An 11603-nucleotide genomic window follows, 5' to 3' on the forward strand; every position below is an offset into this window, starting at 1 on the left:
TGTGTATCAACGCCACGAACAACTCGATCAACGCCTTGGGCGATGCCATTATCTCCGTTAATGGGGATAAATTTCAAATTTTATTAAATTATCGAAGTAACAATGAAGTACGGTGAGCAAATAAAGAAGGAATCACCCCTCTTCTCTAATTAGGTTACAATTTGAAATGAGTGTGACTACTCCGGTGTTTTACTCCTGTAGACCACGGTTTTCATCGTGTAGCGGTCTTTAACGGTTCAAGAATGAACGATCCCACGGTCTCAAAGGTCAAACCGGTTCGAATTTCCAACAGTCTCTCGGGAATGTTCAATGTCGAAAAGAACCGGTCCTAGGACCGGTCCTTGCGGTCTTCATTTCCCAAGGACCGTAGGACCGTGGTCCTTAAGCTTGCCAAGGACCGCCCCGCACTACTTATTAGATTTTGATTTTATTTCATTTTTTTACAAAGACAAAGATGCTAGTGTCAGAAACCAATTTTAGAATAAAATTCAAATCAAATTTCCTTTATTCTTCCTCAAAGGTGAAATTTGGCTTTAGGGTCTATTCCAAGGGAAGACTGGATTGACCCAGGCGTCAGCGGCAGTGCAACGGTGGAAAATGAGGTAGGGGGAGGGGCGATTTGCTCAAGGCCACACAGTGAGGCGGCGGGTAGTCAAATTCGGTACCTCTCGGATACGAAGCAAAGACCATACCGCTGAGCCACGCTGTCACATATCTGATTACAGTGAGAATATTTAAGTAAAGTGTCTTTTCCAAAGAATAATCTCGTACTAGGGGCCTGACGATTATCAGGAAATCTGAGGTCCAATCATTAGTTGAAATGTAAATGTTGCTGCTCGAAGCTCGAAGAAATAAATAATAATGTGAAATTGAAAGTAAGCTTCAATTTAATTACAAAAACAGATCAAATGGACGTTTCGGGTTTCCCCTTTATCAACAAAACAGGATGAATGAAACACTACAGCTGAGTGTTTTCTTCATCCTGTTTTGTTGATAAAGGAGAAACCCGAAACGTTCATATGATCTGTTTTTGTAATTAAATCGAGGCTTACATTCAATTTCACATTATTATTTAAATCATTAGTTGAGGAAGTTTGATTTATCTGAGATAATATTTTCTCTGACTGATCTTCTTCATTCTGCTTTGTCTGACATTATATCATTGACACCTTTCCATATTCTTATCTTGCAATATTACCTGCTTCCCCTTTGTTTACGAGAACTTCCAATCTGTAAAATAATCTTTCAGGCCTGATAAACTTAAACAGGAAGAAGAGACATTGGGTGAAAGTGGCAACCAATGATAGATCCGAAGATCAGAATGTGTTCAACAGATCTATTTGCTACAAATGGGAGAAATTCACAGAACCCCCCATTTATCATGTTCACAAGATCAAAGCTCGTTGGGAAGACCAAAGCAACTGGTGCTATACTTCCAAGTGACGAGCTATTGACGAGCTATAATTGAGGGGGGGGGGGGTGCAATCGTTCACTGATAAAACAGTATTATGTATTATTCTAATCATTATATTGACTAGCGACGGGCTCGTATTTGCAAGTCTGATAACCGACAAGAATTATGGGCTTGATCTAACATTGCTGTAATGGATATTTTTTCTTTTCTTTCGGTGGTTTGAGAGTATTTCCAAGACAACAATGTGAGAGTTGTCGGACCTTAAAAATAAGTCTACGTCATTGTCAAGAAATCAGGGACATGCTTATAATTATAGGCTGTGTATGAAGCTGGAGTAAAAAACAAGACACCAACATGATTGAAAGTTTGCAGTGTATTTAATATTATTTCGAGGTCATAGAAATGCCTCCCACCCACCCACCCCCCCCCCCACCCCTCTCCACCGCAGGCATTCACATGTGAGAGAGAGAGAGAGAGAGAGAGAGAGAGAGAGAGAGAGGGAGAGAGAGAGAGAGAGAGAGAGAGAGAGAGAGAGAGAGAGGACATACTGAGGTGTGCTGTGTCCATGAATATAATGAAAGAGTTACAGGTCCGTGTTGATATTATGCGTGTATATAAAATACTCACAACATCTGCCCACCAGAAGAAACTTGCCAACACACAAAGCTACGCGTGACCGTAAACGTTTATAGACTGATTTATATATTTTACTGAGAACTAATCCTGTAACCCGCGGTCCAAAATCAATAAACAAAGAACTAAGTGAAGTCGACTTCGTTTCTTTTATACGACGTACTGATAGGAGGAGTGCGTGGACAGATTGAGTAGAGATCTTGAATGGGAACAAGTTTATAATCAGTATGATCCAACACATCAAAACATAGTGTTCACTGGTGTGTTTTAACCTTTGAAGGATGTATTAATTGTGCATTGTGATTGTTTAACGAGGCTTCAACAGTCGTAACGTCACTTCCCTTGTAATGACGCATAGTAACTCAGTAACTTGTTCTAAACTATCGGAACAATGGCGGACGCCGTTATGAAATACTTCTCCGACGAGCATAAAAGTGGAAAAAATACATTATAAATGTAATCATGTTTTGACTTTTATACATTCTGATCACATGACATGTGGAAAAAGTTCAAGCCAACATAAAGAATAAAAGTACCGATTTTCTTCGTTTAGAACCAAGCTGCTGGTTGCTGGGCGGCCGTGACATCAGACTATTGACTCCTGTTAAAACTGTGCCCGTTTCCTCACTTCCGGTTTATAATGGCGCCGTAAACCACGGGAATCGAATAAAGTTGCTAAAACATTATGGTCATGGTAACAAAATCGACCAAAATCGCAAAAATCTCGACGTCTTGCATCAGAAGAATTGAAACGTTAAGGAATAAGTTAATTTTCATGGCAGAAAGCAGTCTGGTTTTTCCTGTTGTCGACAAACACAGACACACAAACCTTCTCATTCTTTTATTAATAACAATAACAATAGTAATACAGATAATGCGTTCTATAAAATGATTATCACAACCCTTGACTGCCAACAAAAATTCGACAGATAATGTTATTTTGTGATTTGGGCTGTGGTTAAGGATCTATTTATCTGAGACATTTTGCTTTGTGGTAGCGGTAGGTTAGAGAGCATGAAATTCAACCCTGATAATTTGATCCGTGGGGTTAATCTGATATTACATTGGAATTAACCAGGAAAAAAAAAAAAATCTAATTTTTATCTTTTAAAGAAAAGACAAAAAAAAAGAAAGAAAAAAAATGACCAAACAAAAAAAAAACCCAACAAAAAACAACAACAAAAAAACAACCAAAATTTGAGTTTTTCAAAGTGAAAGAATTTAACTGACCTAACATTTTATTATTCAGACTTTGTATGAAATTTTCTGCACCAGTTTTAACAATATCGGAGCTCAACGGTTAGCATAAAATATTGCACTACAATTAGTTTACGATACTATTGTTGATAAATAACGAATTAAAATGGATAAAGCCGATTTGGAAAAGAACTAAAAACCATACATGGAACGTTTCGGGCTCGAAAATAATCTCCAGCCAATAACAACAGCAATTTTTTCGTTATTTAATTCCTTTTCAAAGCCGTATATTCATTTTTGTTCATTAATTTTCACAGTCCAGAGCTTCTAGCAGCTTAGTATCACTTTGACTATTGTTGATAAGGCGGAGGTGGTGGTGATGGTGGTTCATTTTCAGAATATTCTGGTAACTTTGGAGGTGGGATGAAGACTAACCTTGAGCCATCAGGCATTTGTTGCATGACTAGTCCATTGCCGACTGCTGTTTGCACGGGTTGATATTGGAAAGGTGATGATAATGTGTTTGTCTGAGCTTCGAACGGAATGGGAGGTGGCTCAGAGATTTGGTGATGCTGATGTTGATGGTGGTGATGATGGTGATGATGATGTCGATGTCGATGATGTCTTGATGAACAGTGTGACGATATGTGTGTTGTATTTGAATGGCTTGTATCTGAATGAGTTGAATGTGTTGGATGAAAACGTCTTGTATTGCCACGAGACAACGAATGGAGATGAGCATTTGAAGAACTACACATTGCCGTGTCTGGATCGGTCGAGGTTCGATAAGGTAATTGACAGGATGTTTCCGTTTGTTCAGTCGGCTCATGCGTGATTTGATGATAGGATGGAGGTGAAATCGTTGAGGAAGTCGGATGACCCGTGACAAATCCATGTCGTTCGTCGGTGTTGGAGTTGATGTTGATCTCAATGTTGCTGACGGAATCGGAAACTTGAACTGTCGAGTGGGAATCGGGAGTTATAATATTGGGACAGGTTTCGTTGTAGTTTACCAAAGACGGTTGCTGATGTGGGCGGCAATCATTGGTCTCGTTGTTGATAAGTTGATTGATCGTGATTGCGTGGCTGTTTGGATTTGAACTGGAATCACTGCTGGTTCTGCGTTCTGCGTTTGAGCACGGGTCATGATTTTCCTCAACTTCCGGATGAAACTGCAGTTGAGCTCGAATTTCCCCTGTTGAAGTTGAACTCAAAGTATTTTCGCCATCGCTACTGTGAGGCATGGCATGCAGGGGTTGACCAGTTCTGCTCGTTTCAATCATCTCATCACCAGCATCGTCTACTGTAGAAGGACAGCGATGACTAAAATCCTCTCTTTCATCAGAAGTAGAACCAAGAAGACAAGAAACGCTCTCGTTGACATCATTGTCACCTTCAATACTACCTTCTTCATAATCCCCGATTGTCTGATTCTCAACATCGCCGCAGTCATCGGACACTGTGTATTCTGTCGAATTCTTCCAGATTGAGACAACAGCATCCATCCAGCTGTCTTTAAGCGTGCTGATGTATCGATGGAGGAGTGAAAATGACAACCATGATGTTGTTCCTGGTGTATTAGGTTGAAAAGTTGAAGACGTTTCTTCTAAATCATCAGCCGTCGGGAAGCATGACATTGGAACAGGGTTACCATCTTCGTGATTGCTTAATCCTATTTGTCCCGAAGTATTGGTGTCAGTGGTAACATCACGTTGATTGCATATTGCTAGGCTTTCCTCTGTTGTATCAGTATTTATAACCCTTATTGATGATGACACGGGGGTGTCATTCTCGTGTCGTCTATTTCCATTACCTGAACAACATTCCTGTGTGTCACGCACAGCTTCGTAATCAAAGTCCGATGACGAAATGGGCAAATACATCACTTGTCTCGGCGTTGCTGGTCTAGACTCGTAGTTTGCCTCAAGCGGTGGTGTCGATATAACAGGTGCTCTATGCACATCGATGGTCAAAGGATGAACTGATTCGGGAATGTGGTCATGATGATGGTCGTTGCTGTGGAGGCGATCAAGAGATAATCTACTCCTGATCTTCTTCTCCTTGCCTATTTTCACCCTCCATCGAATAATAGCGAAAAAGAATAAAAATAACAGTAGAAATACACCCGCCGTCGAAACGCATTGCCCCTTACTCCAGTGATGGGAGTGGTGAGGGTGGTGACTCAAGTTCTTTGACAGAGCCGGTGTTTTTCTTACAGTCGCGTGTTCTTGTTTATCAAGTAGGATTTTATCACTATCTGGGATTGTTGAATTTTGATTGTCGCCTCCTTGAATGAAATGTATTTTCTTTACGTTTTCGGTCTCCATCACATTATATCACGGGTTTCTAATATTCCATAGAACTTTGTATTTTAATTGCGCAGTTCCGACATTCACAAAAAATGTCTAGAAGTTTGGTGTTGGAGCAGTGTACTGACTTGCTTATTAGTCTGAAACAATATTAGAAGAAAAAATAAGGTTGAAGAAAAAAACAAGTTGGTAATCTTTAATACAGCATTTAATAGAGCTTTTATATAGAGCAATATCTACTAAACGTGCTCAAAGCGCTTTACAAGGGGTCCCTGGCCAACAGCAACACTTAACATATGAAGGACGGGACATGATGCCTGTTAGGCGATATTACAATTTTTTCGGATAGACAAAATGCTGTCAACGGCCAGGTACTCATTTTACACCTGAGTACGGTGAGAGAAAGTGAGTAAAGAGCCTTTTCCAAGGGCTCAACTATGCGCCGAGAGCGAGGCTCGAACCCAGGACCTTCTGATCCAAAAGCGAGTGTCATACCACTAGACCACATAGCCGCACAAATCTAGCTCTCATAGGTACCGGGGGTATTTTGATTAGTGAAAGGGGTCCAGATGGCTCAGCCACTGAGTTGGGGGATCGCCATTTAAAAAAATATTTTTAAAACTTTAGGCGAGGACCCTTAACAACGAAGACATGAAACGTATAAACTCTGCTGAAATGTGGTTTTACAGAAGGATCATGAGGATAAGCTGGAGGGGAAAAGAACATATAAAAGTATACTGAGAGGACCCTCAAGAACAAAGATATGAAACGTATAAACTCTGCTGAAATGTGGTTTTACAGAAGGATGATGAGGATAAGCTGGAGGGGAAAAGAACATATAAAAGTATACTGCGAGGACCCTCAAGACCAAAGACATGAAACGTATAAATTCTGCTGAAATGTGGTTTTACAGAAGGATCATGAGGATAAGCTGGAGGGGAAAAAGAACAAATAAAAGTATACTGCGAGGACCCTCAAGAATAAAGACATGAAACGTATAAACTCTGCTGAAATGTGGTTTTACAGAAGGATCATGAGGATAAGCTGGAGGGGAAAAAGAACAAATAAAAGTATACTGCGAGGACCCTCAAGAACAAAGATATGAAACGTATAAACTCTGCTGAAATGTGGTTTTACAGAAGGATCATGAGGATAAGCTGGAGGGGAAAAAAAGAACAAATAAAAGTATACTGCGAGGACCCTCAAGAACAAAGACATGAAACGTATAAACTCTGCTGAAATGTGGTTTTACAGAAGGATCATGAGGATAAGCTGGAGGGAAAAAGAACAAATAAAAGTATACTGCGAGGACCCTCAAGAACAAAGACATGAAACGTATAAACTCTGCTGAAATGTGGTTTTACAGAAGGATCATGAGGATAAGCTGGAGGGGAAAAAGAACAAATAAAAGTATACTGGAAGAGCTGGAAATCATGTCAGAGCTACTACATGTAATCAAAAGGAGAAAACTCAATTTTTTTCGGTCATATAGAGCTAAGAAGCTCACAACATTGCCATCCGGAAGTATAACGGACAAACACACAAAACTGTGTGTGTCCATGAACGTTTATAGTCAGGTTAATACAGTTCAGTGAGCATTACTCATAAACGCGGATGGCAAATAACAATAACAAAGACCTGAGTGACGTCATCTTCGAACTATCTATATGCCGAAACCCATGCACGCTTATGAAAGATGTGGCACAGGGGAAAATGGAGGGGCAAACGAAGAAGGGGAAGATCTAGGCCTTGTTGTATAAAAAAAAACATCCTAGAATGGACAGAGATGAATGGAAGAATTATACGCTATCATCACAGACTAGTGCTGGGCGGGTACCCGGGTACCTGTGGGTACTCGCGGGTAATAAAGTTAAACCGGGTACTCGAGTAAAAGGGACGGGTAGCGGGTACCCGCTTCAATAAATGGAAAGCGAACTGAGTGATAATTGGATGTAATACAATTTTGATCTTACATATTTACATTCACATGACCTTTTTTCAAAAGATTTTCCTCTTTTATTTTTCAATTACATTGATTTTTTTGTTTTATTTGTTAACACACATTTGATTCAATTTTGGAATCAACAGATTAAGACTATATTAGTTCTTATCTTTTAAAGGAATCTCAGTTATTTTTTAAATTTATTTATTGATTTATTTATTTTTGTTTCATTGTAATTAATTATCCTTGTTTCTTACTTTCGTTTCATTTGTTGTAATAAATAATAAATAATAAATGAATAAAAAAAAATTAAAGAATAAAAACATTAAAAAATTTAAAGAATAAAAAAGCCCTCCCCCCCCCCCCCCCCCCCCCCCCCCCCCTTTCACAAAAACATTTTTTTTGGTCAAAAAGTCACTCCTGCCACGGGTACCCGCGGGTACCCGGGTAATCCGACCACTACCCGGGTAATACCCGGGTAATGATTTGGGCGGGTAATCCCAGCACTGTCACAGACAGAGTGCGGGCAGCCAACGTCATTGAGGACGCGCTGGATAGTGAGTGAGTGAGTGAGTGAGTGAGTGAGTGAGGCGAGATTAATTAATTATTTTATGCCAAAGTCAGTAATATTGTTTTTAAAATGTATCCGAAACTTCAAAATCAAATTGATTACTGCAACATCTTGCTACCCTTTGAATAGGATTCAATAGTCTGATGTCACGTCGCCCAGCAACGATCAGCTTGGTTCTAAACAAAGAGAATCGGTACTTTTTATTCTCCATGCTGGCTCGAACTTTTTCACATGTCATGTGATCAGAATATATAAAAGTCAAAACATGATCAGATTTATAATGTTTTTCTCCTCTGAACACTTTAAGATCGTTGGAGAAGTATTTCATAAAGTCGTCCGCCATTGTTCCGATAGTTTAGAACCAGTTGCTAAGTTACTCTGCCTCATTACGAGGGAAGTGACGTCAGGACTGTTGAAGGCTATTGGCTGCGAGAAAAAAAAAGAAAAAGAAATAAAAGCAAGGAGTGGTAACAATACCAGAAGAATAAGAAGAAGAAAAAAAAGGAGTGTGTGTGTGTGTGTGTGTGTGTGTGTGTGTGTGGGTGAGAGAGAGAGAGAGAGTTTGTGTGTGTGTGTGTGTGTGTGTGTGTACGTGTGTATGTGCTTAAATAGAAAATAATATAATAAACATTAATGTTTCGGGCAAACATTATTCGCCAGGAAACAAACTCAAATTGGAAAATGGGGGAACATGGGGGGGGGGGGGGGGGTTGTCTTCCCGATTATGTTTAACCCGCTGGCGTCTTTACTTGAAACGATCTTGTTTTGCCATCGTCTTTTTAACTCATTCAACCCTAACACCGACTATATCCGTTGTTTACCCGGGTTACTCTTACCCCATGCCTATTTAATTTATTACATTTTTCTGAGGCAAAATATTATAGGCGTAGTATCAAAGCTAATGTTATGGTAGTGGAATAAAACTATCCGCATGCTCATTTTTAATACACATTTTTTTCCATTTTTGGAAAGTAGCAAACATCTCTAGGATTGAGTGAGTTAATGCCCCTTTTATACATTTGAGAGAAAGCAGTTTCGCTCTTAAAGGGTTAATCTCGACCGAGTAACAATAATGAGGGGGCCAAGAAAGATCCCTCGTGTTGAGTAAGCTTATTCAAGTCTCTGTCCGGGGTGATGTCGAAGGCTCCATACACGCACGGTTTTGATAGGCGTCCGAACCACGATCAGGCAAACCGGGGTGAAAACGCAATGTGTGTGGCCAAATACCTGGCCGATAAACCTAGGTACGGTCCATCGTTCGCAAAGCCCGCTTTGCTTAATATTTTTCGAGGCGATCGGCGATCGGGGGCGTGGCAGTATAAAAAATTGGACAATTTTTTTCGGATTTTCGCTGTTTTGACGTCAGATTCATGATCAGCGTCGAATTTACAATAGGTTTGATACCAAGAACTATGTTTTTACTCCAAAAATTGATGAAATTAGAAATAAATTTTAATTAATATTGAGGCTATTTGGCCGACAGAACAGGGCCCCTCCCTGTTTTGTGATGGATCAAGTGGTAAGACTCTCGCTTTCGGATCGGAAGGGTTCAGGTTTCGAGACCCGCTCTGAGTGGTGCAGAGTTGAGTCCTTGGAAAATGCTCTTAACTCACATTCTCTCACCGTACTCAGGTGTGAAATGAGTACATAACCGTTCGTTGTCTTTGTTGGGAAAAAAATGTCCCATCGCCTGACAGGCGTCATGTCTTGTCTTTCAAGTTTAATATTGCTGCTGCATTGGGACCCCTTGTAAAGCGATTTGAGCACGTGGATATTGCGCCAAATAAATGCTGTGTTATTATTTTTTAAATAATATTTTTATAAATGTTGCGCCAGGAAGAGGTAGATGGCAAAAGTTTCGTTCATACAAAATAAAAAATAGTTTTCATGATTTTCAATGTAATGATATAATAATATGCCAGTTCTTTTTTTTTTTTTTTTTTTTTTCCTCCTCACCCGTTGTCGCGACATGACGGTCGACCTTGACACAGACATTTGGGATTGGCAGATGACAGGGGTGGGCATTGTAACCCTGAATTATAATCTACAAACAACGCCCCCCCCCCCCCCCAACTCCCCCCCTAAAAAAAAAAAAGAGCTGTGTGCGTGTGTGGGGTGGCGGTGGTGGTTGGGGGGGGGGGGGGGGGATGCGAATGCGAGTAGTCCCGAGGAGTACCCGTTTAACCTGCCACGGGAACACTGTCGATTTGTTTTATAAATAATAATAATAATAATAATAATAATAATAATAATAATAATAATAATAATAATAATAATAATAATAATAATAATAATAATAATAATAATAATAATAATAATAATAATATATAATAATAATGACGATAAATAACAAATCTTTATTGTCCACAAAATGGAAAAATTTCCGTGGTCTACGTTGCTTTTAAACTTAAATCGGATTGTAAATGTATGGATGTTATGCGTATTGGAAAAATACTCACGACATCTCCATCGGGGTATAACATATTAACACACAAAACTGCAAACGCGAACGTTCATTGCCTGATTGATATAACTTAGTGATAAGTTAATTATAAAATGCTGTCTAAAATCAATAACAACGGGTTGACTAACGTCAAATTCATTCCTTCTATTGATGCTCTGTGTTAAATTAAAATACTCACAAAGTCCGCCAGCCAGAAATATCACTCCAGCCCAAAGATCTACATGGAACCTTGAACGTTATAGTCTGATATATTTTAATGAGAACTAATCATAAAAATGGGTGTCTAAAAACAATAACAATGAGATGAGTGACGTCAATTTGGTTCCTTTTATAAATATCCAAGAACTTTACTCACTCCATCCGCTCTCTCCTCCTTCAATACATATGAATCTATTCTCTCATCACTTTTTTGTGCGGCTTTGGATCGGACGGTACTGGATTCGAGTCCCGCTCTGAGTTGCGCATAATTGAGTCCTTGGAAAAGGCTCTTTACTCGCATTCTCTCACCTTGTTCACTATTAAAATGAGTACCTCGCTGTTTACAGCGTCGTCTCTGTCGGGAAACAATTGCAATATCGCTTAACAGTCATGTCTCGTCTAACATGTTTTTATGTTGGCCAAAGACCCTTATAAAGTGATTTGAGCACCTTTATTGAATATAGCGGTATATATAGCGCAAGTAAATTTTTCTCTCTTTCTCTTTCTTTCTCTCCTCTCTCTCTCTCTCTCTCTCTCTCTCTCTCTCTCTCTCTCTCTCTCTCTCTCTCGACATGTTAGATTATTATAGCTATTGCTACATATGATGCGAATATCTTGGACGGTTATTCATGCTATGAGTTTAGGAAAAATGCTCACAACATCCACCAGTCGGAAATAACGTACCGTCATACAAAACTACGAGTAACCTTGAACGTTAAAAGTGGGATTGATATAATTTAGTGAGAACTAATTACCAAAATGACTGCCTTAATACAATAACAAAGAGTGGAATGATGTCAATTTCGTTCCTTCAACAGTCTAATTGATATAATTTAGTGAGAAGTAATCACTATTGTGCGCAAGACGAAAGATAG

General features: G+C 39.4%; 1 protein-coding gene across 2 annotated transcripts in view; it reads right to left on the bottom strand.

Annotated features, from left to right (window-relative positions):
• Positions 1–1772: 1772 nt before the first annotated feature.
• LOC144978014 (uncharacterized) overlaps positions 1773–11603 on the bottom strand; it is a 14522-nt gene continuing 4691 nt past the window's right edge. For both annotated transcript variants that reach the window (XM_078923441.1, XM_078923442.1), the window contains exon 2: positions 1773–5693. In XM_078923441.1, the coding sequence (XP_078779567.1) occupies positions 3595–5571 (1977 nt within the window). In that variant the 5' untranslated portion in view covers positions 5572–5693 and the 3' untranslated portion in view covers positions 1773–3594. The remainder of the gene's footprint in view (positions 5694–11603) is intronic.

This window comes from Berghia stephanieae, chromosome 8 (assembly GCF_034508935.2).
Source record: "Berghia stephanieae isolate SIO BIC M18660-M18661 chromosome 8, UCSD_Bste_1.3, whole genome shotgun sequence".
Classification (NCBI taxonomy): domain Eukaryota; kingdom Metazoa; phylum Mollusca; class Gastropoda; order Nudibranchia; family Aeolidiidae; genus Berghia; species Berghia stephanieae.